The sequence below is a fragment of the Poecilia mexicana genome, unplaced genomic scaffold (assembly GCF_051168715.1).
Source record: "Poecilia mexicana isolate PSO_F unplaced genomic scaffold, ASM5116871v1 scaffold_23, whole genome shotgun sequence".
In the NCBI taxonomy this organism is placed as follows: domain Eukaryota; kingdom Metazoa; phylum Chordata; class Actinopteri; order Cyprinodontiformes; family Poeciliidae; genus Poecilia; species Poecilia mexicana.
In genome coordinates, this window is record NW_028263392.1 from 16,580,678 (window position 1) to 16,608,525 (window position 27,848).

General features: G+C 40.7%; 1 protein-coding gene and 1 long non-coding RNA gene across 2 annotated transcripts; one reads left to right on the forward strand and one right to left on the reverse strand.

Moving 5' to 3' along the window:
* The first annotated feature begins 1,819 nt into the window (after positions 1-1,819).
* Positions 1,820-27,726, forward strand: LOC106922701 (SLIT-ROBO Rho GTPase-activating protein 1). Its single transcript, XM_088003169.1, has 23 exons — positions 1,820-2,181; positions 9,939-10,134; positions 11,401-11,455; positions 11,542-11,649; positions 13,772-13,834; positions 14,039-14,236; positions 14,323-14,451; positions 14,608-14,829; positions 15,033-15,134; positions 16,624-16,821; positions 17,401-17,485; positions 17,562-17,589; positions 17,725-17,758; positions 18,373-18,433; positions 18,760-18,837; positions 18,927-19,061; positions 20,376-20,481; positions 20,948-21,172; positions 22,591-22,670; positions 23,124-23,328; positions 25,108-25,239; positions 26,730-27,063; positions 27,304-27,726. The coding sequence occupies exons 1-23, from the start codon at positions 2,115-2,117 to the stop codon at positions 27,724-27,726; spliced, it is 3,264 nt and encodes a 1,087-aa protein (XP_087859295.1). The 5' UTR covers positions 1,820-2,114.
* LOC106922703 (uncharacterized) lies at positions 20,113-23,219 on the reverse strand. Its single transcript, XR_015762103.1, has 2 exons — positions 22,437-23,219; positions 20,113-20,647 (listed from the first exon to the last, which is right to left on the reverse strand). It is a non-coding gene; the product is annotated as an uncharacterized LOC106922703 (long non-coding RNA).
* Positions 27,727-27,848: the final 122 nt, after the last annotated feature.

The window sequence follows — 27,848 nt, forward strand, 5'->3', positions numbered from 1 at the left end:
GTTCAGACTTTGATCAGTTTGACAATTTATATTTCTGAACATCAACTGTCAGAACAATTCCACTAAAACTGAAGTCACTAGTGGGGCGACTGGGACGAGTCACTGCACCGGCCTCCTGACCTGAGGCGACCCCAGATTTCATCTCCAACACCCATCTCCCCGAACGATTCTTCAGCACCTTAACCCAAACACTGAGCGGGGCAGAACCAGTGAGCAACGTGACCTTAATGTTCCCATTGGTGACCTTAACAGCCATGTTAGTTACCTGAAGGCCTGTTAGTGACTTTAGCAGCATAATTAGTGACCTTAATGGGATCGAAAGTGAGTTACCTTAACGGCCCTTTAGTGACCTTAGCAACCTGGGCTGTGTCCTAAGGTAACGAACGGGTTTTGGCCCATTAGTGACCTCAATGGCCTTCACAAGTGACCTTAACGACATAATGTTGACCTTAATGTCCCCATCAGTGACCTTAACAACCCTGTTAGTGCGACTGCCACCCATCATCAGGACAGTTCCCTTGTACTTTAGCTCTTGTGTATATCCGGTTTTCTGTGAATATTATCGCATCCTGAAGCTGAGCAACGACATCGGCACAATGCAGGTGATATGAATTCAAACTGTCATGATTCATCAGTTTCCACCACTACAGAGACTTTTAACACATTCTGAGGACTCGCACTCTTTTGTTCTGCCAAATCAGGTTCTCAACTAGAACCAAACATTAATTTAATTGAATAGGAATTAAACTTTTCCAGATTTTTCTAGACTGAACAGAAAATCAGCTTCAGAAGCTTCCAACCCACCTGCTGCCAGCGTTGAGCAAGCTCTGCTCCGGTGATTCTTCACCATCCCAGAGGAAACTCTGACGTCCTGAAGGTCTTCCTCTCTGCAGCGTAACATTTCAGAAGAAACTCATGGCTCATCAATTAGCTGTAAAGAAAAACAAATTCAGATTTTTGGATGTTTTGATTTTTTTCTGTAGGAGATGAGATTTTTGAGTAAAAGTGCATTTTAAATGCAGTTTTGTGGAGATTCACCTTCCAGCAGATAACTGCTCTAAACATACAGCCAGAGATGGCTTAGAAGCTTGGGTTGTAATGGCCTAGTCAAAGCCCAGACCTAAGAATCTGTAGCAAGACTTGAAAACTGATGCTCACCATCAAATCTGCAAAGAATGAGCACAGATTTTCAATGTTCCATCAAACTTTCCCAGAAGGTTATATAAAGTTTATGGTTGGATTAAGTCTTGGAGTTTTTAGATTTAGATTAGATTAGATTAATATTTGAATCATTGCTAAAAACAAAAACAAAAAAACATTGATAAAGTCTTTCTGGAACCGCATCTCATTGTTATCAAGTGTTTATATCGAGTAGAGGTGCTGATTTCAGGGTTTGAACTGTTGCAGTACCCACTTTAACCACCAGGTGGCGATAAAGACCCATTTCTGAGCTCCTGTTAGGATTTGAACTGTTTGTAATTCACACTGTGACATGTGCTACTGATCTCAGTCTCATTTACGGCAGCCATGTGTGCAACAGGAATCCGGTTTAACAGACCACAAATGACAAAACATCTTAATTTAACGTAAAAACATTTTTATTTACAATGATTCAATAAAAATACTAAATAAAGGCGAATTAAATTTAAAAATGATTTAAGTGAGAAGGGGAAAAAAGACCCTCTGAGTGCTCTGTGACTAATTGGCCTCTTCGGCTGTCAGTCACGCCTCTAACCCCGCCCACGCCGCCGACACACCCATCTCCCCACCGGCGTTTTTCATTCATTTCGTTTCCTCTGGTTTTATATCTGCGTGGGTAAAAAAGGTGACGGCGGGGTTAAGATAGCATCAAAAAGAGTACTGTGCGTGCGCGCGCGCCTGTGTGTGCACGTGTCTGGTCTTCCTCTTCCTCCCTCCCCCTCTTCCTCCTCAGCGTGGAGGTGCGAGGCCACTACTGGCTGTGCGGCTGCGGCACTGGATGGATGTGAGGAGCATGTGTGCGGGTGAGGGAGCCTCGGGCGGAGCACACGGAGGGAAATAACTTGGATTGTTTTTGTTTTTTTTTTTAATATATTTCGGCAGTCCGGTTGATCGGTCACCTCCACTAGGACGAGATGTCAAACTCAAACAAAAGCAAGAAGGACAAAGAAATCCTGGCAGAATATGAGAGCCAAGTGAAAGGTGAGGTCATTTTTTCATCTTTGTTGCATTTTTTGCAGCTGTGCATGCACCTGGCTGCAGCGGTGGTGCACATGCACGCGTGTAGGGTGTGATTTTGACACCTCACGGTGAGACGTCAGGATTCTGGGTTCATCCTGAGTGCTGCATGGCGCCTCAGGGAAGGAGGAGGAGGATGAGGATGAAGAGGTGTGTATGTCTGCTGCATGTGTGTGTGTGTGTGTGTGTGTGTGTGGTTTTCTCCGGGAATCTACCTGCAGACATGCTCAGGTGAAGTCACGCGATGACCTTTACATCAAAACCTGGCAGCTTACATCACCTCCACCCATCATTATCCTCCATCTTCCTCTCCTCTGATTGAGTGATTGGCTTTAATTGGAACCAGATCGAGGGGCCACAGCGCACCGGGGGGAACCCGCCTCGGTCCAAATGTATGGATCCGCTGCTGTAACTATGTGCTTTCCAAGTCTGCCTCGCTGCTCCGGCTCCTGATTGGTCGGTGCAGAGGTGGTGTGTAATGTATACACAGGGGGTGGCCGCCGCTCCCCGAGAGGGGAGGTGAGGTGAGGTGGAAAGGTAGAGGGCTGATTATGCACAGAGCTGACAATACATATTGGCGCTTGGAGAGCCACTGAGCATGCTCCCGGCGGCGGCCACGACACCGCCTCGGCCTGAATGATGGAGATGAAGATCGCGCTAATGAGAAAATGCAAATGAAGACGAAGAAGTATTTCTAAATGGAGAGTAAAAGGGACGCTGCAGATGCTGTAGTTTCTGCGCTTGGGTGGATAAATGTTGAGCGAGCGGGTGAATGTGGCATTTGCTTGGCGTAGATCGAAAACAGGGATTCATTTTTGCTCAAAGGTTATTTCTAGAATATTTTTTAAAAAGTCAAAAATTTGCTAGAAAAAAAATCAACTCGGTAATCAAACTGATTTGGACCAAAAAAGTGAACTCCTGTCTGCCTGCAAACCTGGGTTCGGTTCAATGCACACGTGAACAGCAAGCTGACCGGCTCCAAAAGCAGGAAGTGGACTACAGCCCAGGGCATTCTGGGTAAATAAAATCAAATAAAACAAATGCACTAGCCTAGCGCTAGCAGGAGAAATGTCTTGTGGTCTTTTGAAATCCTCCAACCGTTAAAATCTGCCGCCTCCATTTCTGTTTCCATTTGGTGAAGAACCTGTCCTCACTCCTCAGTGTTTTCTTCAGGTTTTTGTGTCATTTCCTTCAGTGGTTCTTAGTGCAGCGCCCCCACAGTCAAGGAGGGGAACAGGTTGTTAAAGGGTTTGTTTGGTTTGAGAAAGAGAACCACATCACCTGGAGGTGGGACAGATGGTGAAGTTTTGGTCCCAAATAGAACCGAATCTGCCGAACTATCAGGAGGGAAAACAGCCGTTGAGCAACCTGTTCCCCTCCTGGCCTGTGGGGGCGCTGCACCAGTAACCACTGAAGGAAACGACACAAAAACGTCTGAAGACACTGAGCGCAACTTCCTTCTTCACCAAATGAAAACTAAAGTGAAGTAGAAATAGATCCTAGCAGTTTAAGTATTTCTCTTGACTACAGTCCATTTCTTCTTCTTGCATAGCGTGTTTGTTTAGATCTTATCTACCCAGAATGCCATGCGTTGTAATCCACTTCCTGCTTTTAGAGCGGTGTCTCAACAGGACTTGTAGGAGAACATCTGATGTTTGTGACTTTAAGCTGAAACCAATTATGCAGGTTATGCAGCAGGACGATGATCCGAAACCAAAACAAGAAAAAAAACCCAGTAGCAACAAGTGGGGGAGGGTCGGAGCTGCATTAATTAGCTTTATACAGATGCAGAAATCTCCAATCATTCTTCCATATTATTACAAAGACGTTTTGAAGGTAATTTCTAACCAAAATGGCGACTTGATCAGAAAATTCCTCATTAGATTCACGGGATTTTGATGCACAACATCAACTGTTGGTTTTAGAAACTAATTACAGAAACTTCATCAGCAGCCAATTAAAGAGGCTTCCAGGAAGACAGAGACGTCTGAGAGCGAAACAATTACCCCCTCCGCTTTATCAGGATATTTGATGTATTCAGACAAAATCAAATCAAATCTGAGAGAAGAATTGGTCTTGAGAAACGAGAGGAGACAAATTAAGCTTTTTGTTTGAGTCGTATTTGTCGTTTTCTCACACCAATATTCCTCGTTGTTTTCCAGTTGTATAGTTTTCCGTAACGTTGCTGTAAGATTCATGACATTTGTATCATTTTTGAACAATTTCTGTACAAGTTGTAGTGTTTTTAAAGGAACTGTTTCATAACTACAGTAAATAACTACATTCTGTCAACATAAACACAATCAGGAAGACTGAATATAATCCAAACTGAGTAAAGTTGAAAATTTGCTCAAATTTTACCTGTAATTTTTATATATATTTTTTTAAATATTTGATTTTATTCAATTGAAAAATACTTCATTTGTTCTAAGAGAAACTAAATGTCGTAACTCATCTCATCCAGGAGTCGTTGAGGATGGTGATGCTATGGCAGCAAGGTTCTCCAGCAGCAGTCAGTCTTTCAACGAATCCAAAATGGCCTCTGACCAATGGCAGAGCTCCGCTAATCCACCTCCTGGGCTTTTGCTGAACCTTTTAAAGTCTCGGTCTGGTTAGAAGGGGATACGATCCTTGATCATCACGATGGATGGAAGGTTTGAACTTCCTCCTTTGGGGTCATAGTTCAGGAATGATTTGAGCTTTTGAGCTCCCAGTTATAGAAATGGATACACTGTTGCCACGGTTACGTGTCATAACTGTCAAAGTAAAAAGGTTAAGAGCAGCTCCACCAATCCAGGTCTGGAACTCTGACGCATATGATATGAGACCGCTCCGAAAGCAGGAAGTGGACTGCAGCGCAGGGAATTGTGGGTAAATATAGCCGAAACAGATGCTAAGCTAGCACTAGCGCAAGTGGGAGAAATGACTTGTGGTTTTTTAGCCAAAGACGAAAGTAATTTGACGCCTCTGTTTTTGTTACATTTCACGAAAAGGAAGTTGTGCTCAGCATCGTCTTCAGAGGTTTTTGTGTTGTTTCCTTCAGTGGTTCATGGTGCAGCGCCCCCACAGGCCAGGAGGGGAACAGGTTGCTTAAAGTTGGTTTGTGAAAAAAAACCACAGCAACTAAAAATGCAACAAATGTTGCAACTTTGGCCCCAAATCAAACCGAATCTACCAGACTATCAGGACGGAAAGCAACTATAAACAGAATTAAACACCAAATAAAAAGGAGATTAAAACAGGAGAAAACCAATTAAACGTTTGCATGAATATAACCCAAACAGCGTCTCTGCCTGGGTTTTATTCTTCGATGTTTCGCCACGCTGGCTGCGGCGTCCTGACGGCAACTCCTCTGATCAAAGAGGCCGAGTCTCGCCGTTCACGCCGTAACGAGGAGGTTTCCAGGAGGAGCGATTTCAGAGATCAAACAGGAAAAGCACAGCGGATTTCCTCTTTTCTCCTCCAACAAGCTGTGATCCAACCGATGAGTTTCACTGATGTAATCTCCTCCTGCTCTGAAACACTGAACCGAATTTTTGTCTTATTCACAGGAAACGAGCGTGCTTTTGTTTTAATTTCATTGATGAGGAGCCGATTGAGCTCAGTTCATTCTTATTTTCTTATCTGCAATTCTTTGTAGCTTTTTTGACTATTAGATTCTCGTTTTTTCCTGAAGTCACGTTTTTCAGCCTAAAGTCAAATCCTGTGGCGTTTTCTGGATTGTTTCTACAGTTTAATAAATAGTTTGGAAGCAGCTGCATTCCTGATGCCGGGTGTTTAATTTGACTAACATGTTTGTCTCTGATGGGAAATTATGTAAAGTGGAGTGAAATTCTCACATCATTTTGTCGGCGCTCAAGTTTGCATTCGCAGTCTTTGATGTTGGGATTGAAATCCCAGATGAAGAGCAAACTGGGAATTCAGGGAAAATAGAGCTAAAACTGAAATACATCACAGCTTGTTTCTGTTTCTGACGGTTACAAGTGAATTTGTTGCATTATAGAGAACTACAATATCATTTTAAAGAATTTTAATATGAAATCTTGAACCAGTTTTTACAGTTTTTCACATTTAAGAAAGAATAAAATTCTCTTTTCAGAATGTTTTCATGTTATTTTCTCTTTGTTCCCAGTTGAAAAGTTGTAATTTTGACTTGGAAAATCAGGTTTGCCAGGCAGTATCAAAAGTTTTTAGCATTTTTGATAGTTTGCATCTCCTGTAGCAGTCAGTATTACAGCAAATCTGAAAAGGCCTCTGATCAAAGACATTTTGTTGTATTACAGTTTGAGGAAGAAGCTCATGGTTGTTTGCCAGGAGACCTGAAATATCTTTCAAAATTATAAATGTGAATTTATAAGCTAACTTGAGTTAACAACGTTGATAACAAATTTATATTTTATGTTTAAAACTGAAGCAAGCCGATTTTTACATTATTGCTTCATAATAAGTTGATGAGTTTTAGTCAACTGATTTAACTTTTTTCATGATTAATGTAGTTGGTCATAAAAAACAAACAAATTACAAAAACCAAGATTTTGAGTTTATTTTAAAATTAAAATAAAACCTTATTAAGATCATTTTTAGATGTTCATAATGAAGCTGAATGTTTGGTTTTAAATTTATTCCTCTGTTGCTGCAACAGAGAAATTCAATCAACAATGAACAACAAGTGATATAGCATGTAGCATTATTGCAAACAGCGCTATTCTGAACAGCTTGTGTGGAGGGAAGATCCTCTCTGCAGATCTATGAGCTTTATAAGCCTAACCTAGAATATTTATTCAAACATTAAAACCAATAAAAACCTAAAAGTCAGTTTGGTTGGTGAGGTGTGAATGCTAAGCTAACTCTGGTCTGAGTTCAGTTTAAGTGAACTCTGATTCAGTTTGAATCCAAATGAGAACACAAAGTGGACTGGAGACCACCTAAACAAATGCGGTAGCCTAGCGCGCTAGCAGGAGAAATGTCTTGTGGTCAAAAGAGAAATCCTCCAACTGCTAAAATCTGACGCCTCCATTTTAGTTTCCATTTGGTAAAGAAGGAAGTTGCGCTCAGAAGTTTTCATGTCGTTTCCTTCAGTGGTTCTTGGTGCAGCGCCCCCACAGGCCTGGAGGGGAACAGGTTGATTTGACTCAGACCAAAGAGAAAGAACCACAGCAGCTGGAGGTGGAACAAATCTTACAACTTTGGTCCAAAACCAAACCGAGTCGACTGGACTATCAGGAGGAATAACACCCTAAGAGTTGAAAAAGCTACAAATAATTACAGATAAGAAAATCAGAATACACTGAGCTTAATCAGCTTCTCATGAATAAAAGTAAAACTAACCATCGGTTAGTTAGCTTCCAAGCTCACAGGCCAAGTGGTGTTTGGCTCCTTTGTTTTCTTTGTCTAGATATTTATAATTAATAATCCACCAAATGCTTTAAAGAGAAACATTTTGACCAGACTGATCAGCTGCTTTAAACCGTTGGTTTCAGGAAGAAATCCATTTATGATACGAAACCGTTTCAGCCTCCGACGTCCACAAGGCTGGCGTACGCGAGCGTCACGAGATGGCAGCCATTTTAATTTACTAAGCAAAGAAAGGCGAAATGATGCCAGAATCAATAAAACACTCAGTCGCATCCAACAAAAGAGTTTTCATAGACTCGGCAGTTTTCCACAGAGATCTGGAAGCCGTGTGCAAGTCGATGGTGCATTCGCAAGCTCCTCACCTTCCTCATCACATGGTTCACACACTGTGTGTGGTTACCAAGACAACAGGTAGTGGAGTGGATGGGCTCTCTGGGGACTGCTGAATGTGTGTGTGTGTGTGTGTGTGTGTGTGTGTGTGTGTGTGTGTGTGAGAGAGAGAGAGAGAGAGAGTTCAGTGCTCGCTCTCTCTGCTTTGCTGCAGAAAGATCGAGCGCTGAAACACGGCGAAGCAGCGAAGCATGCAGCCAGGCTTTACCACGCTGACTACAAGTCTGTCTGTGTGTGTGTGTGTGTGTGTTTCTCTGCTGCCTTTTCATTTCGGTCACACGATTAAGTCCAAGGTGACTCCTGGGAGAAAAATGGACAGCCTTCATCTGTGAGGATGAGTGCAGGAAGGAAGAGGAAGCCAATTATGCATTTTAACAAGAAGCTTATCAGTTTAAAATAAAATTTCAATTATTAACTATCAGTATTGACTGCAGAAAAATCAGCTTCTCGAATGAAAGCTGCTGAATTATTTCAGATGAGTAAAGAAACTGAATCTGCTCTACATTCGTCCTTTGTGATCCACAGACATTTTTGTAGTTTTCATGTGTTTGTATGAAAATGTCCAGAAACATCACTGATGTACGGGAGAAGATTAGAGCCACCGGAAATAAAATTCATTCTTAAATATTCTGATAAAAAAAATTTTTAATTTGAAAATAAAATAATTCTGAGAAAAATGTCAGAAATTTTAGAAAAACTAAATCTGAGGGAAAAAAAATCTGAAAGTTGAGAAAAAAGAAATTAGAAAATGTTCAGAAATCACAGAAGAAAAAAAAAATCCCAGAATTTTTTTTATAATACTGAGAAAAAAAGTCAGACTTTTAGAAACGCCAGAATTTGAAAGAAAAAAAATCAGAATTGTGAGAAAAATAGTCTTTTTTTTCAGTGTCTGTCTTGCGATGCATCTTTTAGAAATGCTCCACGGAAAAAATCTGATTTTTTTGCAAATAATTTGAGTCATTTTCCATAAAAAAATCAGCAAATAAGCAAATCTGTGAATGCGATGATCCTGTGGGACATGCAGCGTTTTATTCATCAGTCTGCTCAGAAAAATGCTGGTGGTTTGTTTAACGTTACATTAATCAGCTTGTTGACGTAACGTGTTTAACCAAAATTCATTATTATTATTATTCAAACCCCTCAAATTTTGACAGATGTGATAAACTGACTCAAAGGAAAGCAAAACAGTAAATTAACGTTCTACATCAATTCAGAATTAACCAAAAATCTAAACATTGTGCATTTAGTCCCTTTACTGGCGTTTCTAAATTTTCACATTAGATTAATAACAAAAACTCAGAAATAGAAGATGAACTTTAGGTTTTTTTTAAAACTGTTGCTGCTTTCATATTCTTGGTTTTTACATTTTCTCTATAAAAGAAAATTGGCTACAGATAGAAAAATTAATTTTCTTTATACTTGTGTTATTAAACAATTCAAATTATTTTGTATGTGGGGATTTTGGACCTGAAATGTAATTTCTTTAACGCTGTACCAGAGTTTTTCATAGGAATATTAGACTAGAGGGAGCATGAATACTAATTACAATCTGCAGTTTTAAAAAGTGAACGAATAAATCAAAAATAATTTAATTAACTTGAATTGCTGCCGCTGTTATTTAAATTGGCTGGTTAATTTTAATTGAAGATTGTCTTTGGGTTATAATTTAAACTGTGTCCATGTGTAAAGAACAGAAATCTGGGGATTAATCTGTATTTTTCAGATTTTTAAGGTTTTAAGTTGAATATTTCCAGCAGACAACATGATTTCCTGCAGCTCTGTTGTGTTTATCTCCAGATGATGCTCATCGTTTTGCCCCTGATGGTTTGGTTACTCACAGTTCATTGACAGAAATCTCATCCTGATGGGCACCGATCACACTTTTACATCAGCCCATAAATTACAGCAGCGGCAAGAATGGAAATCTGTTTTTCTGTCACTTACCGCCGTGGGTCGTGTTTCGGGTTGTGCTGCAGATGTGCGGGCCCAGTTGGCGGAGCAGCAGCGCTGCCTGGAGCAGCAGACGGAGATGCGGGTGCAGCTGCTTCAGGACCTGCAGGACTTCTTCAGGAAGAAGGCCGAGATCGAGACGGAGTATTCCAGGAACCTGGAGAAGCTCGCAGAGCGCTTCATGGCCAAAACACGCAGCACAAAAGATCATCAGCAATACAAGTACGCTCAAATCTGTGCTGCGATAGGTCACATCTGGAATTAGCAGGAAATCATTTTGGGAAAGAAAAATAAGTGATGTGAGGATAAAAATTAAACGGTGTATTACAGCAACTGCAGATGGCAGTAAAGTTCAGCCAAAAAACTCAGAAATTTTATGATTAATCTCAGAAAATTCTAGAAAATACTTGAAAATTTCTAAGTTAAAATTTGTGACCTTTGAAACTAAGAGAATTCCCTAGATTTTTCTAGAAAATTTCTACTTTTCTTCTACTTAATTTTAACTTTTAAAACTTAGAAGTATCCTTGTTTTTTCTAGAAAATTTCTGAGATTAATCTCTTTGCTTTTTAGTGAAAATTACATTTTTTTCTACCTCCAAGGGTCCTAATACAGTCGTAAAATTAAGTATTATTTATGTAATAAATGAGCCCGAGAAAAAAATCTAGCAATTTTCGTGTGGTCAGCTGGTATTTTAATGCTATAACTTTTTGTGCTTCCACATATTATGAGCTGAAAACAGGCCACACACAAATTTGCATCTCTAAGCCTCGATTTCAGGACTATTCACTGAGGTGTGGCTGTAGTGATAAAATCATCAGATATTCACAAAATAATTAGCCATCTCTGTTACATTCTGAGATATATTTACAAATTATTTGTCTTCAAAGAGAAAACTAAGCAAATAACATAATGTAATAATGAAAAGCATAACAGTTGTTAATGAACAGATCTAAGCATGTAGCTCCAGCTTGATGTGAAAACAGCAAAAACAGAGACGACAGACATAAACTTATTTTGTTCTACATTTTATTTTCTTCTTCCTAAATTAACCAGAATATTAGTGCAACAAGCTCAGCAGATTAAAACAATGTGTTCACAACAGAAATGCTTAAAAAGGAAGTTAGCTAGATGATCACACCAGCTAGCGAGGCTAGCATCAATAGTTGAAACAATTTCACAGATTTATCACGACCTCTAGATGTATTCATACGGCATTTACTCAAACTATGACTATTAACAGAAAACTTTTAAAGTTAATAAGAAAAGAGCTGTAAGAAGCTATAAAAAATCTGCTTTCCTCTATGCTAGCATTTGAGCTAGCGATTTGGAGCTAGCATGCTACAAGACTCCAAACATGGTTTATTTTTTAGCTTCTCATTGTTCTCTTTTTTTTTCTTTCTATATTTTATAATTTGGAACATTCCAAATAAATGTCTGAATATTTATTTTAAAGCCAAATTTATAAAATATTAATATTCTAATTCCAGGAAGGATCAGAATCTGCTTTCTCCTGTTAACTGCTGGTACTTGTTGCTAAACCAGGTGAGCTAACGTGTTTTCCAAAGGAATCTCAGACACGGAGAAACGATCAATTATTTTAACCATGATTTATGTTTTTGTTTTTTAAGGTGAGGAGGGAGAGCAAAGACCACGCCACCCTCAGTGACCTCTACCTGAACAACGTCATCAGCCGCCTGACGCACATCAGCGAGGATTCGGCTCGGCTCCTGAAAAGGGTGAGTGCTGTAGGAAACATAATAAATTAAAATATTTAAAAAAACTATTTGAAAAAGTAATAAAATAATCCAAACCCGTCAGAGAAGTGTGACTGTACAACATTGTATTATGGCCATTGTAGAGAGAAAGAAAGGAGTAAATTTACACCAAAAAAAGGAAATTTCTGGGGTTGAGATGTCAAAGCTTTTGACTTTTCAAGCTCAGAAAATGTCCAAAAGTAAAAAACTTTGGACTTTGGAAACATGAAATTTCCACACTTGTTTAATAAAAGCTCCATCATTTCTAACCAGAGCAACTTTATGCTCACAAACATCACCAATGGTCGCCTTGACGATACGGTTTAACTTGTTGCGTAGACATTTCCAGTTGTTTGGGTCGTTTTCAAAGGAGCAAAGGTTTATGGTGGATGAGCAGAAAACAATCCTCTTCAGTTTTATGGGGTTCATATGAAACTTTTGTTTCTTCATCAGAGTGGCACAAATGGGCTTCCATAAATTTCCACAGGATATTTGAGGAAAGTAAAAGCGCTCACTCCATCCTTTGCAGAAAATCAGATATTTCTATATATTCAAATTGTACTATTTTCTTTCCTACGGCTCCATATGACCCAGCATTTTATTTTTTCTAGATTTTTCGGTTTATTGCATCTACAAACAAAGCATCTGAAGCATGACCACCTACTAGAGTGATTGCTGCACTTCATTACTGTAAATATATTTACTTCCTTAAATAATCTGAGGGTCTGTAAACGCTGAGAGCCAGAAGCAGCATCAGATGAAGAAATGGATTTGACCGCACACAAACAAACGCATTCATAATTGAAGCTGAACTCATGCATTAAACAGCCCAGCAGTTTGGGGAAGCAGTTATGTGGCAGCATAAATATTGCATTACGCTAAACCGTCTTGAATCCCAGGATGGACGAATCCCGTTCCTGGGGGCGGGCGCGGCTCGTCGGCGTCGCCATGGCCACCGGGGCGGCCGGCTCCGCTGGGCGTCTGTCCGCCGAGCGGCGCGGGATGTGATGGAGGTCCTCGGCTCAGAGCTGCTGGCAGTCGCTGCACTTTAGCTGGCATGAATAAAAGACGAGCCGGAAGCCAGATTAATAATGAACACGGAGAGCTAAAGTTAGCGTGCACGTGTGTTTAATTTGTTAAAGTCCGCAGCAGGCCCAGCGGAGATCTGCAGACTTTACTTCTCATTAAAATCAACTCTGTTACTGCAGTAATGACAAAAAGGACACATGTAGAGGCCTGCGCTCAGAGAGGAACAGCAGATTCACTCAGGCAGAGGCAGGAAAATGTTCTGCAAGCCGCTTTCATGATTAATGATATTAACACAACAGAATATGGCCACAAAATGAGGCTAAAAACTCAGAATGTAAGCCTGAAACTGGGTTTTATAGTCCAGTAGTTTACAGAAGATGATTAGAGCCACTGGAAAAACAAGGAAACAATTTTTTTTTTTCTCAGATTTCTGACTTCAATCTTCAGACATTAAACTCATTATACGGAAATTAAAGTCAGAATTCTGAGTTAAAATGTTTTTTTTTTTCCAGTTGCCATAATCCTCTTCCATACTTTGCAATTAATCTTCTAAAATATTAGATTCCTTGGAGGATTTTTTACTTCTAAATTTTTAAAACAACATCTTTGTTGCTTAATGTAATTCCATACAGAAAAACACAAAACTTACACGTTTTAATAAAATGTGTTTGTTTTACCATCGTAGAAAAAATATTGGAGTAGAATATTTCTGCCAAAAATTTCAGAAATGTTGAGATTGGCTGAAAATAAAAAAGGAAATTTCTGAATTTAAAAAGTTATTTTATTTTTTTTTTTACGTTTGGAAGGTTTTCTGCATCTCAAACTCAGAAATGTCCTTAATTTTTCTAGGAAATTTTGACTGAATTTTTGTTTCCATCTACAATGGTGCTACATGCTGTCAGAAATACGGATACACGACAATTATTTTTATCCTTGCTTGCAATGAGACGTTGATTAGTAAATATCCTGAATGTCAGGTGTATTTTAGATGACTGTTGTAACAAAGCTTGTAAATTTGGCTGAAAACGACGTTTTGTTTTGGAGTTTTGTTGATATTTTTCTTCTTTGGTGTCAGAGTAAGGAAATCCTCCAGCAGCTGCAGGACGACCTCATGAAGCTTCTGAACGAGCTTTACACGGTAACAGACATTTTCACTGTTTCACAGCAGAAGAAACAGCTTTATGTTTTATAAACTTCTGCTTCAACCTTCACTCAGTGGATTCAAAGTCTGTTACAGGATTTTTATCATGTAAAAAAACTTGATTAAAACGTTTATTTCTGCGCCCATACGACTGAAACTGAACCAGAAGGTGCAAATTGTCTTTCTGCTGCCGTTACCAAGGTGATGAAGACGTATCACATGTACAACGCGGAGATGATCAGCGCGGAGGCCAAGCTGCGGGAGGCGGAGCGGCAGGAGGGCCGCGTGAAGGGCGTGTCGGGGACGGGCGGCGGCGTGGAGCCCGTGTTCGGCCTGCGGATCGAGGAGCGCCACCAGAGGCGCAACGCCGCCCGCAAGATGGAGAAGATGAGAGAGAAGGTGAACTATCGAATAACTGTTAGGGGAATCAGTGCAGAACTAGGAAAGGATTCATGTGTTTAACGTTCTGTTCCTTTTGTTCTCAGAGGAAGGCAAAATACTCAGAGAACAAACTGAAGACTCTGAAAGCCAGAAATGAGTATTTACTGACTCTGGAGGCGACCAATGCCTCCGTGTTTAAATACTACATCCACGATCTGCCCGACATCATCGACGTGAGTACAACAATCTGCTGCTCGGAGTTCTGTCTGGTGAACACAACTCAGGGTCCACATTACGTTAAGAAGGAAGTTGCGCTCAGCGTCTTCTTCAAACATGCAGAAGGATTTTCCTGAAATAAGTCTTAAAACTTGGCCTTGATTGTTTCTCAGTGCTGTGACTTAGGGTACCACTCCAGTCTGAGCCGGGCGTTGAGGACCTACCTATCTGCCGAACTGAGCCTCGAAGCCTCCAGGCGGGCGGGCCTGGAGGTGCTGGAGGGGGCTGTGGAGAACCTGGACCCGGCCCGCGACAGGCAGCGCCTGCTGGGCCTCTACCCCACTGCCTTCTGCCCACCGCAGCGCTTCGGATTCCAGGCGCACATGGGCGACACAGTGAGTTCAGTCTGAAAAATGACAACAAAACTCCTGATTCGTCTCTTTCTATACGTATTTATCTGGTAATCTATGGAGGACAAATCCTGTCATAATTGGAAACAGACTCAGCTACTGCAGCTGTAAACCAGAGTGAATCAGGATTCTGACCTGAGGATTTGCAGTTTCTTCTTCTTGTGTTGGTGACGTTTTGCTTCTGTCAGACGACCCAGATCGCCTCGCAGCCGCAGGTCCAGGCTGAGCTGTCGCTGCGCCTCACTCAGCTCCAGACCCGCCTGGCGTCCCTGAAGATCGAGAACGAAGAGGTCAGACTCACAAACGCAGTCAGACAACGGTCAGAGATCTCAAATCTGTCTAAACATTAACAACCACACTGGACAGGCTTCCCACCAACAACCAGACATCAGTTACATTAAAGGACTCTCTAAAGTTACTTTATAAGAAGATTTATTATACATCGACATGTTACAAACTAAACACTTAGCTAACTAAATATGTAGTTTTTAAACTAAACATGTAAACTTAATACTTAGCTTCCTAACCTAATATTTAGTTTAGCTAAATATGTAGTTTCTATTATACTTATGTGGCTTGCTAACTAAATATTTAGTTTGGAGCTAAATATGTAGCTTAAACTATGCTTATAAATAAATTAACATGGTTAAAATATTACTTTTCTCTTTTATGTTAGGCTAAATAATCCAAATTTTTGCCACTATTTTTTTTAGAAATTGCTTCCCAACTACGCAGAGCTGCAGACGGACAATCCTGCAACTTTTATCCAAACAGATTAGGACATTCGACCTGCAAACACATCAGAAAATAAGTGGATTTATGTTGAGACCATGAATCCTGCAGAGATTTTTCCAGCTGTTTGCTCAAAGTGTGAAATAAAAACACTAAACTGGGTGAAAACCCCTCAGATCACATGTTTTTCTGCATTAGAACTTCTTGAGTCGTGGTAATTTATACAGTTTTAATTGGGTGATAATGTAGCAGATGCAGCGTCCCAAAGTAAAGCAGAGCGACTGGCTGCTGCTGCAGTCTGTGTCCCCGCTGTCGTGCAGCGCAGAGGGCAGCTGTTAACTCGGCCTGAAGGGCATAAAAATGCTGAAGGAGTCGGGATTAATGAGCAGCATCTGCACGTCTCAGCAGCTCCCAGCGCACACAGAACCACGCCCCGATCATCACAGGCCCGTAAAACCAGCCAAACACACTCTGCATATGAAGAGTGTGTAAAGAATTAAATCCCCTAATTGGTTTTTATGTTTTCATTTAAGTCGTCAGACTTTGCTGTAAATCTCCCGGCTTGTCCCTTATGTTGAGAGGCTGCAGCAGTTCGATGGCTGAACAAGCAACGAAACGTTACTTTCTGAGATTAAATGGATTGAAAACGAGCAGAAAAACGATCCAGATTAAAACCCTGAAAGTCTGGAGACAACTCAAGCACTACACAAGCCAAACCTGTTGAGTCTGGGTTGGAGATCCACCGTCCAGCAGGGCAACAACCCTGAACAAGTGGAAAGTGTCAGAATGGCCTAGTCAAAGTCCAGATGTGAATCCAACTTGAGATTTTCCACATGAAAAAATAGGCAGAAATTTCAATCTGCAGTTTGCACTCTGATTTACTCAGGAAGGCTGAATATAAAGGCACTCCACACTTTTCAGATATTTTAATTAACAGATTAGCGTCTCATTTTCTGGTCAATCACATAAAAACCCAGCAAAACTCATTAAAGGTTGTGGTTGAAAGGGAAGTCAAAGCACTGCACCTTTAAAATGTGTTTCCTTCAGGTGAAAAAGACGTGGGGAGCGACTCTGACCACGCTGCAGGACATGACGGTGCTGGACGACTGCGACGTGTCGCAGAGCTTCACCCATAGCCCGTCCTCCGAGTCGGTCAAGTCCAGCGTGTCGGACGGCTACCTGAACAAACCCAGTCTGGCCAAGAGACGAGCCAACCAGCAGGAGACGGAGCTTTTCTACTTCAATGTGAGGAAACGGCAGCGAAGCGTCTCATTTACATTCACTGGAGAAACACAGCGAACAGAAACATCGTTCACCTTAGATCACAAGTCAGACGTGTTTCCTGTTTTACATCAGTCCGGATCATCACGGACTTTTAAGATTCTGAAAAAAAATCCACATCTTAATCTGCTGCAATGACAAAGACGAGAGTTGTGCAGCAGGAGAACTTAGTGGAGGAACATGTTGGATTTTAGAGATTATTTTACATGGCTGGTTGAAGTCAAATTCTGAGATTGAGAAAAAATATCAAAATTCAGAAATTAAAGTTGAAAGCAAAATTATATTCTGATTTATTTAGACTGGTAGGTTAATATTTAATTTGGAGCCAAATGTTTTTGCTTGCTAAGTTAATATTTAGTTAAGAATCTAAACATTTAGCTTTCATTTATCTAGATGCTAGGTTAATGTTTAGTTTTCAGCTAATATGAGGCTCAATAATCCAAATTTAAATAATACTGTGAATCACTGTATCTGCTCTATTTCAGCAGAAACTGCAGATTTTTCCGGGATAAATAAGCTCTGTGTCTGTTCTTCCGTCCTCAGAAGTTTCGCGAGTATTTAGAGGGAAGCAATCTCATCTCTAAACTCCAGGCCAAACACGACATATTAAAGAAAGCCTTAGCTGAGGGTAAGAACGACGTCTTTCAGGGCTCACGCACCATAACCTGCATGTTTTTAAATGTTCTCTGTTCTTCCTGTTGCAGGATATAAATCTGAATTACTGACTACCAGGTGAGGCTTTTTCTCATTTCATGCTCATTTTATCTTCAGGTTAATAACCAGTCTTGCTTCCTTCATCACTTCACTGTGAATTCTGAGAAACTCCTCTTTCTCTTCATTTCTTCCTCCTTTTGCTGCTCATCGTAGTCGTGGGCGGAAGAACTCCCATAGCAAGCACCAGGTAGACACCGGGGTCAGGGGTCGGTCGGGTTTTGCTTGTAGTCATCTGTGATTAGCTATAAAACATTTGAGAATTCCTCTAAAAACATCTAAATCTGACCATTTCAACAGTTTAATCACTATATTTCTCGTTTAGCTGACTGCTATCTAAAATAAAAATGTAAACATGAAGGAGAGTGTCATGGGCATACAGATTAAAGTACGTGTTAGCATTAGCTCTGACGCTGCGCTAGGTGAAACCTTACTTTGGTTTTAAAGCTACCCAAAGCTTTCAGCACTTATGTAGTCTCAACTGAGGTTAATAAACATGAAAAAACATGAAATTTTAGTCTGTACCAACTGATACAATTTTAAAGTATGTGAAAAAATGATGTGAAAGAAAAAAATTGCAGCAAAATAAAGCATTTTAATTCTAGTTTTTAATTGAAATAATTTCATGCCTACAACAGCACAACATCCATCCCTACTAAACTTATTTATAACCTTTCTTCTCTGTGATTGGATGATTTCTCCTCCAGTTGAAAGAATGCAGTTCTTGTACTTTTGCTCTATTCTTATTTAAATGAATTGAAAGCAAACATTTTTCTCTAAGTTGCTCTCTTGGTGTGTTGATAGGATTCGACTAAAGCCATACCACTGCTAGTGGAAAGCTGCATCCGCTACATTAATCTACATGGTACGTCTCCGTTTTTAGCTTGGATGTTTCTTATTTTCTCTTCACATTTATTTTGTTGTGACTTCAATACTCAGTTTATATGAATTTTTATGAATCACTCTTTTTCCTAAGTGGACTGTTGTTATTTTCTGGCCTGGAAATTTATTAATTTTTTTTCAGAAATATTTGCTGTAATTTGGTGAGTTAAATCAACGGGTGTGCAAAGTCTTTTTTCTAAGTAGAAACTGCTTGATGTTTGTGAACTAGGCTAAAAAAAAGCCCCTCATGTTTATGTTAGACTTACCTGTGTAATGCAGCTTCCAGTCAAACCCAGATGTTTTCCTCAGGTCTTCAGCATCAGGGCATCTTCCGGGTTTCAGGCTCACAGGTCGAGGTCAACGACATCAAGAACTGCTTTGAGAGAGGTGAGAGGTCACCAGTGAGGTCAGAGGGGCACATGACCGATAAGCTGTAAAACTGTCAGGCGATGACGCCGCTTCTGCTGGTTGCCCAGGTAACGACCCGCTCATAGACGAGGAGAGCAACCACGACATCAACTCTGTGGCCGGGGTGTTGAAGCTGTACTTCAGGGGTTTGGAGAACCCTCTGTTTCCAAAGGACAGGTTCAACGACCTCATTTCCTGCGTCCGTGAGTACCGACGGCGCCGCCTGAACGCGTTTACCTCCAGCCCAGACTCTCAGCTTCCCTCGACATTTCATCCGCTTTGTTTCCTGTTTGCAGTGCCAAACAAAAGCTTTTCACAACTGTCAGATGTTTTTCACGTCATAGTAACTCAAAAAATGTTGAAATACAACCAGAAATGCAAAATGGAAACATATTTGTATGCTTAACTATATATTCAAAGACTACAAAGTTTAATTATGTAGTCTTTTAATTTTTCTTCAGTGTTTTGTTTCTTTTTTCATCCAACAAATACTTTGATTAGACAAAAACCCACCATATGTAGTTGGCTTTAAAGGGGATCTATTATGGAAAATTCACATTTTGCATGTTTTTAATTCTTCCATTTGGGCCTCAAATGCTTCCAAAAACAACCAAAGCTCTTAAAATAAGAATTGGCAATATATTAATGATTTTTGGTGAAGGAAAAGGAACATTTCAAAAACCTTCAGAATGTAACGTCACAGATCACCTAGCAACCCTAGAAGAGTTCCGCCTGTTGCCTAGCAACTCAAGCTGAGATTTAGCATGCTTGGTCAGCTGGTTTTACTGCTGTACAATGGCTGCTGGAAAAGACAAGTGTTTACTTGTTGACTCACCAGCCAGAAACCACTTGCTGCATTCTTGTTGGTTGTGCAGGAGGCTCCACTTCTGCTTTTCAAAGACATATGCTTGTATAATCATGCATCTGTTTGTAACCATTTTCATCTGCAAGTGTAAAAGTTGAGTTGGAGGGTGTGGCCAGCAGCTGCTTATTTGGATTTAAAGTGAGAAGAGGCCCTCGAACAACTAAATTCTCATTATCTAAGAATGATTTTGTGCAAAATATGCAATGAAGATGTTTTGTATAGCCCAGAAACTTATCCTAAACTCTCCAAGGAAGCATAATATATCACTTTTAAGTTGTGAACACAGCGGTTAGCATGTTATAAACACATTTCAATCTGAAACACACATAAAATGTTGCCTGTTTTCGGCCATCCTGGGTTTCCAAACATGAGGAGCAGGAACAAAGCAAGTAGAGCAAGAGTTTATCAGAGTAAAGCACAATAAGCCAGAAAACGTGTTGAGTGAACGTTTGTGATTTAAATGCACACAACATAAATTATGGTTCGCTTACATAAATATATGCACTGAAATCAGTCTCTCTGAATGCTCAGATTCCATTTTTGAGCAAAACCGGAGGAAAAGTGAGGGAGTTTAACCATCTCATGTCCGTTTGCCTCTGAAGTTTGTCCCTTCAAACAAAGCCTGGAAACGTCAATCTGTTTCCTGCTGCAGGGATGGAAAACCTGTATGAGAGAGCTCAGTGCATCAGGAAGATCCTGCTGGGCGTCCCGAGGGCCACGCTGGTGGTGATGCGCTACCTGTTCGCCTTCCTCAACCAGTGAGTGTCTGCCGCCTCATTCTTCCCCTCTGAGAGAACACAAGCCTCTCTAGTCAGTTTGGTTCTGCCGCCTCTCAGATAAATATAGAACGAAAGCACAGCGAGGGATGGAGAGGCAGGAAGTGTGACATGCAGGTGTGATGTTCCCGCTGCATTAATTGGGGTTCTGATGAAGAGGAAAGGCATTCAGGAGTGTGTCAGTATGTCAGCTCAAAGATATAAAAATAGATAATGTACAAAGCTTTAGTCCTTATACATTTAAAAACAATTAGTCTGTTTTTTTTATTATCATTTAAAGGGGCAATGTGGGAACCTTTATATTTATTAGCTTGTGGAAATGAACTAAGGATTGTTTCAATTCAGACTTAATTTGCTTGTTTTTTTTCTTGGTGCCAATACTTCTGACTCAAGTGACCAAAGGTTTGTTTCAATTTACTAAGAAAAATATTCCTCCTTGTTCCGCCAGCCTCTCCCAGTACAGCGATGAGAACATGATGGACGCCGGGAACCTGGCCATCGTGTTCGGCCCCACCCTCCTGCCGACGCCCGACACGCTGGACCAGGTGGCCTGCCAGGCGCACGTCAATGAGGTCATCAAAACGGTCATCCTGCACCACGACAATATCTTTCCCGACATCAAGGAGCTTCCAGGCCCGGTTTATGAGAAGTGCATGACCGGCGACCAGTACTGGTGAGACCGGCCTCACATTTTATTTAATGTTTCCTTTTCTATTCACATTAACCTCAAAGTAGATGAGTTCTCCAATTTCCATTCTGCTGAAGGGAAATATTATTCACAGAAACATCATAATTCAATTTATGGTTTCTGTTGTAAGCGTGGTGTTTTCCCCACCATTTTATTTATTGTTTTTGGCTGTTGTTTCATTTTGGGTGTTTGTAATATCTTCCAGTTCCAATTTTTCTTTAGAAAATTTAAGTTTTTATTGATTTTTCAGAGTATAACTTGCATTATTGTGCCATTGAAACTGGTCTCCAAATGTTAATTTCCAATAACTACTATCGTTTATTGCAGTATTTAGTGGGGCAATTTATTGTTCAGAGAAATGTATTGCTGTGACAGGCCTACATAAGACTGAAACTTAACAAAAAAGTTTCATATCAGTCAATATTTTCTTTTTTTCTTTAAATATCTGAAATACTGCCAAACTGGTGACGTGAACTGTCTTGGTTTGTCCAGTCTCATTATTTTCTCCCTTCACTCAACAGGTTGTTGCTAGGTAACCAAAGGGCGAGTTAGCTAGCCCGTCAGAGGTTAAACGGCTAATACCTGGTTCAAAGGTCAAGATTTTGAATTGTCGGTCGATTTTCGAAACCTGAACACACAAATGTTAAGAAATGTTGGATATAATAGGTTTGGTCCTACAGTTTGTAGTATCGAGCCAAACAGCAAACACGAACAAGTTCCACTCACCAACGTTCAGACGTCAGACGGGAAATCTGAACAAACATGGCCGACTGGGAGGAAGCAATGGCAATAGTTTGTGGACACCCGACGCCCTTAAAAGCGGACCAGACACTCTAAACACCCTGCATACGCAAGGGATATATCTTAAGTTTATATTTAGAGTTATCTCGATAATCGTGACATCTTAAGATTGTTGGAAAGGGGAAATTGGTTGGGACATAAAAACCTTGCCGCGTAAACTAGGGATTAAGCCTACATCCCCCAGAATGCTGTGCGGTCTAGCTCGGAGTTCAGTGAAATTTTTTACACATTCTATCGTACGTATTTTCTATTAATATTAACCACGTATCTATCGCGATATATATTGTTAATTATTTAGTGCCCAGCCTTACTTCACAACATATAAAATAGGATGTTAGTTGATGAGAATGTAAACGGTGCTGGGGGAGATCCTCTTAACATGCTGTGAGGGCGACAGAGATGTTACTTGTCAGCTAGTTTGGCAGGAACGAGTGTTTCTCTTCCTCACCACCCTGAGTAAATCCTGACATCCTGTCGGGTTCTGTGGAGCGCCTCGCCTCCTGCTGTGCACGCGTCCTCCTCCCTTTGTTCCCGCGCTGAATGGACGGTTTGTCAGTCTGCTTCGCTGCCTGATCCTCTCCCTCCTCTTCATCTTCTTGCAGCGAGAGTCCGTTCAGCGAGCCTGGGGCCTTGGAGGAGACCGAGCCGGACGCCGGTACCGAGACCCAGACCAGCGACGAGGGTACGCGCTGACCCCTGACCTTCACATGCTGCGTTTCAGTTGCCTGGGAAGTTAAACCCGAAGCGTTCTGGTTAAGAATTCGGAACTTAAACGTGTCGAGTCGACGGTTATGAATATTTTTATACGCTTTATGCGAGGAGCGGCCATATTGAAACCCGAAGCCGTCCTTATAAGTGGTAACTGGGGATAGTCAAAGTTGCTCTCACTAGTGGAAAAACAGACTTCAGAGTTGATTTTTCTCCGACTGGGAAGTCGGGATTTCCAAGTTCCGAGGACAACTGGAACGCAGCATTACACGCCCATCTTTCTATCTCCTCGTGGAGAGATGGTTGCTGTGGTAACAGCAGCCATGGAGACGCCACAATCCCTCGTTCTCAACTCCCGCTCGGAAGCCCTCCATCTTGTTGGAATGCCGTCGGCCTCACCTCCGTGTCTCACCTGGTCTCTCCCCAGCAGAGGGCGAGGCCGTGGAGGCGGTGGCCCGGTTCGACTACGTGGGCCGGTCCGGCCGTGAACTGTCCTTCAAGAAGGGCGCGTCGCTGCAGCTGTTCCAGCGCGCGTCGCATGACTGGTGGGAGGGCCGGCTGAACGGCAGCCGCGGCCTGGTGCCTCATCAGTACATCGTGGTGAAGGACAGGCGAGTGAACAGTCCCAAATGGTTTGTACACGTCCGACATTACAATATCACTTCTTAAAATGTTTTAGAACTCAAAAACTGATTTTTTAAAACATGTAATTTCAGTTAATTGAATAATTTATTCACATTTCAAAACATTACTGTTATTCATTGTTATTTTTATTATTATTAAACTATAAAGCAAACATTTTCAATATTTTAGATTATATATTTACTCATATCTTAAAGCCATTACCTAAAGCAGAACTGTGGAACTCATTTTTATTTCCGGCCACATCAAGATCATGAATATTCTCAAAGGACCAGTTGTGGCAACATTTATCAATAAACCTACATATTAAACTGTTAAAATATGAATAAATATACGTTTCTGCATTTGATGAATCATTCTTAAAGATAAACATGAAACTTTTTTCACGATGTAATTTGGTAGAAAAAAACGCTTTAATTGATCAAATATTTAGGCACACAACCGTAATTTTGAAGGCTGTAATTTTATGTGCCTTTCTAGAGGGCCATAAAAAAAACTATGTGGGGCCAAATTTGGCCCCCGAGCCTTGAGTTTGATATGTGACTGAAATAATACCCTAAATATTGATGATTAGCATAACAAAATTAATGCGTCACATTTCATGTTTTTTTTATTCTTTTGCATTTTTGTGTGTAGATGTAATAAATTGAGAAACCATAACACATATTTCACCATACGAATGTAAGTTCAGAAACATAATGCTATGTTTTAGATTTATTAAATAACTATGTAATTGTATCTTATTTTAGTTAATCTTATGTATTTTATTCAGTTTAATTTGTTTTGTTTTAGTATTTTTTCTATTGAATTTAATCTGATTTCTTTTCATTTTTTTTCATTTCAATATTGTTTAATTTTTGATTAAATTTAATCTATTTTCACACCAAATCTAAGAAATTGTAATTTATTTCTCCTGGTGAATTTAATTTTTGTTTTTTATTTTGACTCCAGACTTGATTTATTTCTAATTGAGTTCAGTCTATTAACTCTAATGTTTTCAGTTAAATTTAATCTTTCCTTTCATTCAAATTTTTAAAAACATTTTCATATTAAATTAAAGCAACATTAATATATTTTATTTGTTATGTATATTTTAATATAATTATTTCATTTTAAATTACCATATATTTTTTCTTTATTTAATCCATTTTATTTTTCTTCCTGAAGTTCCTAAATTGCCAAATTAAATTTTTTTGAACCAGAAATTATGAAAAAAAAAATTACCATTTAAATTTAATCTAAAATTGACTATTTGACATTTTGTGAACAAATTCACTGTTTCGTCTTTGTACAGTAAGTCTAAATCTATGACTAATTAACTACTAATTATCTTTATTAGTTTTATTAAAGTCTGACTTGTTTATTCTTCAAAATATGGAAATCAGTTTAAAAGATTAATTTGATAAAATTATTAAAATGAATGTATATTTTCTTTAATGTTCTAAGGTTTACTAGTTTTATTATTATTGTTGAAATACTTGCATCACCTCAGTGTTTTCTACATGCTTTTTTCTGTTTAAAATAATCATAATTTTTCTCTCCAGCCTGTTTTATAGTGAAACAGTAATTAGTGTGTGATTAATTGACGATCTGCTCTGATGGATTTCAGTGGATTTGTTGCTAACTGGATCTTCTCCCTGTTGATTAACAGACTAATTGGACTCAGGGAGTCTCTCACCTCTCTGCTATTGATCACTTCATTGATGATCGGAGCGTTTTGTTGCCTCGGCAGCGATTTGTCCCGACTGAGTTGTGCTCTGTGTCTTTAGGGCGGACGCCATGTCCGATACGCTCAGCCAGAAAGCTGACAGCGACGGGGGGAGCAGCAGCACCGAGGACAAGCGGTCCCGCAGCGAGCTGAGCTCCCCGACCGACATCAGGCCGCCGGAGAACTTCAACAGGTCCGACACCGAAACCCGCTTCCTGTCTCACCTGTAAACACCTGCAGATCTGCTGCTTCCTGCCACCTTTTCTCCTCTCACCTCACATCCTGAGAAACCAAATATCACATGGAAAAAATGGCGGCTATGCATAAAAACTGAGGTTTTTATGTTAACTGGCTTCAAAATAAGCAGATTTACATGATTATAACTTCATCTAATGTTTTTTTTATGCTTTATAAAAACTTTTTGCTAGAAAGAAGAACAAGATGAACCATTTCTAATCTGAATCTAATCTTAAGAAAGAATTAATATCTATGAAACAGGGCGGATGATTCGGCTTAGAAATAAAACCTCAGATGTTTTTTTTATACCAGATGTAACTTTTTCTTGCTTCCTTTTATGAAAAATAAATGACAGAATTTTATTTTTTTAAAAGTAGCTATATTTCAATCTTCCCTTTTGTTAATTGGATAATGGAGTATTAGGGCCAGGCTAAAACAATTTTTGTAATTAAGTGAATTAAATAGTCATAATACTGGCAAAGTAAAAAAGTAAAAAATGTTTTAATGAGGAAAAAGCTTCTAGAATCAGTGAGATCTGTAATTTTTCCTTTGAAATACATTCAGTTGTTTAATCATTTCAAAGTCCTGCTGCTGATCAGATTTTGATGCTGATTTGTTAATAGATTAAATATTTCCTCATCTGTAAAACCGACACCAAAGCAAGACTTCACAAAACTCTCAACATTCCTCATTTATTTTTTGTGTTGGAGTTCATAAAATTACTATTTTACTAATATTCCAACTTTTTTCTGGCAACATTAACATTTTATTCTCATATCATTTCGATTTCAATGTCGTAATTAAAACCTTATCCTAGCTCTGCTATTCAGTTGACATGAATTCAAAATCAAAATAAGTACAAACTGTAAAACACGTCTTTATTATAACAAGATAACTACTCCGGGCAGAGTTCACTGCTTAAAAAAACAATTTAATTTTCAAAGATCAAACCTTTAATTGATTTATCCTGGCAGAAAACTCCGCCCCCTTTTGGAAAACCCAGAAGTGGGCGGAGTCTAGAGACAGTAAGGGGCGTGGTTACGTTTGAGAACAGAGCGAGGAAAACAACTGTTGCCAATTTATCCACTTTGTCGCTAAATTTAGCGACTTTTCAGACCCTGCAGCAACTTTTTCTTCAAAAGTCGAGTGATGAATTTAGTAATGCAAGCACAGTGACGTAAACATGAATTAAAGGCAGTAGCCCCTTTTTAATGTAAAGAGGGCAGCACTGAGACGCTTTTAGGCTAAATGTGGCAGAACAAAAATTAACTTGAAAATGTCAAAATTTGCTCAGAAACAAAGATGGAAGCAACAGAACCAGAATTTCAGCAGAAATGGTTGATATAATTAAACGCTAATGTTCTATTCTCATTATTAGAAACTTGAATTAAATATTGCACAAAGAGTTTTTAAGTAAAGTTACCTTCTGTAATTTCCTGATGACAGCCACAGGAGGAAACGAACCGACGGCCTCTTCCGCCGCCCTCTCTGTCGCTCCAACGATAACCATGGCAACGGCGGCGTGATGGAGCGGAGCTCTCCGCCCGTGACGGGTCACTTTAGCCCCAGAGATCTCCTCCTGGGGCGGGGCCAGGGCATGACCCCGCCCCTCGACAGCCCAGAGTGCCGGCGCCGCTCCGCCGCCGTCACCATGACGGTGAGCCGCCACGACTCACTGCGGAGGCCGGAGGACACGCCCATACGGCGCTCCAGCAGCGGGCAGCACAGCTTCAGCGACTCGCTGCGATCCAGAGCGATGGACGCCGAGACGCTGGCCCAGGTACTGGTGCAACTGGTACCACCGATCCCTACGCACTTACCTACAACTCTAAATACTGGTTGGCTGACAAAACCTGACAAAATGGCAACGTCACGTTTCATTTCTCTTCACTACATGGAAAATTTTTATTATGTTCTTTACATAAATGTTTGATTTTTTCACATTGAGTTCAATCTATTTTCCAGCTAAACTGACTAGTTTTGCAGCCGTTCGGTTAATCTGTGAACTTCCTGTTTGAAGGACATCGAGGAGACGGTGAGTGTCGCCCTGGGCGAGCTGCGGCAGCTGGAGCGGCAGGACCGCCGGCCGGCGCCCGACGTGGTTCTGGACACGCTGGAGCAGGTGAAGAACGGCCAAGTCGCCAGCTGCTCCTCCGAGTCGCCCAGCCCCCACAGCACGCCCAGTACGCCAGGGACGCCCGGCACCCCGGGGACGCCCGGGACCCCCAGCCCGCTCAGCCCCATGAGCCCCATCAGCCCGCTGCCCGGCCCGCCCAGGCCCGCCAACCCGTCCCCTGACGCCCTGGGCTCCTTCAAGCTGGTGACGGCCGCCCGCATGGGCGCCCCGCTGCGGCCCCCCGCCCTGAGACCGAAACCCGCAGTGCCCCCCAAAAGCAGCACCCCGCCTCTGGCGCCCCCGCTGGACAAATCCTGCACCATGTGAGCCAAACCAGGCCGAATCAGGCCGACCCGGGCCAAAACTGGGCCAGAAGGAGATCAGGGTACCGCAACGATTCTAATCAACACGAAGGTAGAAAGGGTAGGAAAGGCTTTTAATGTAGTAAC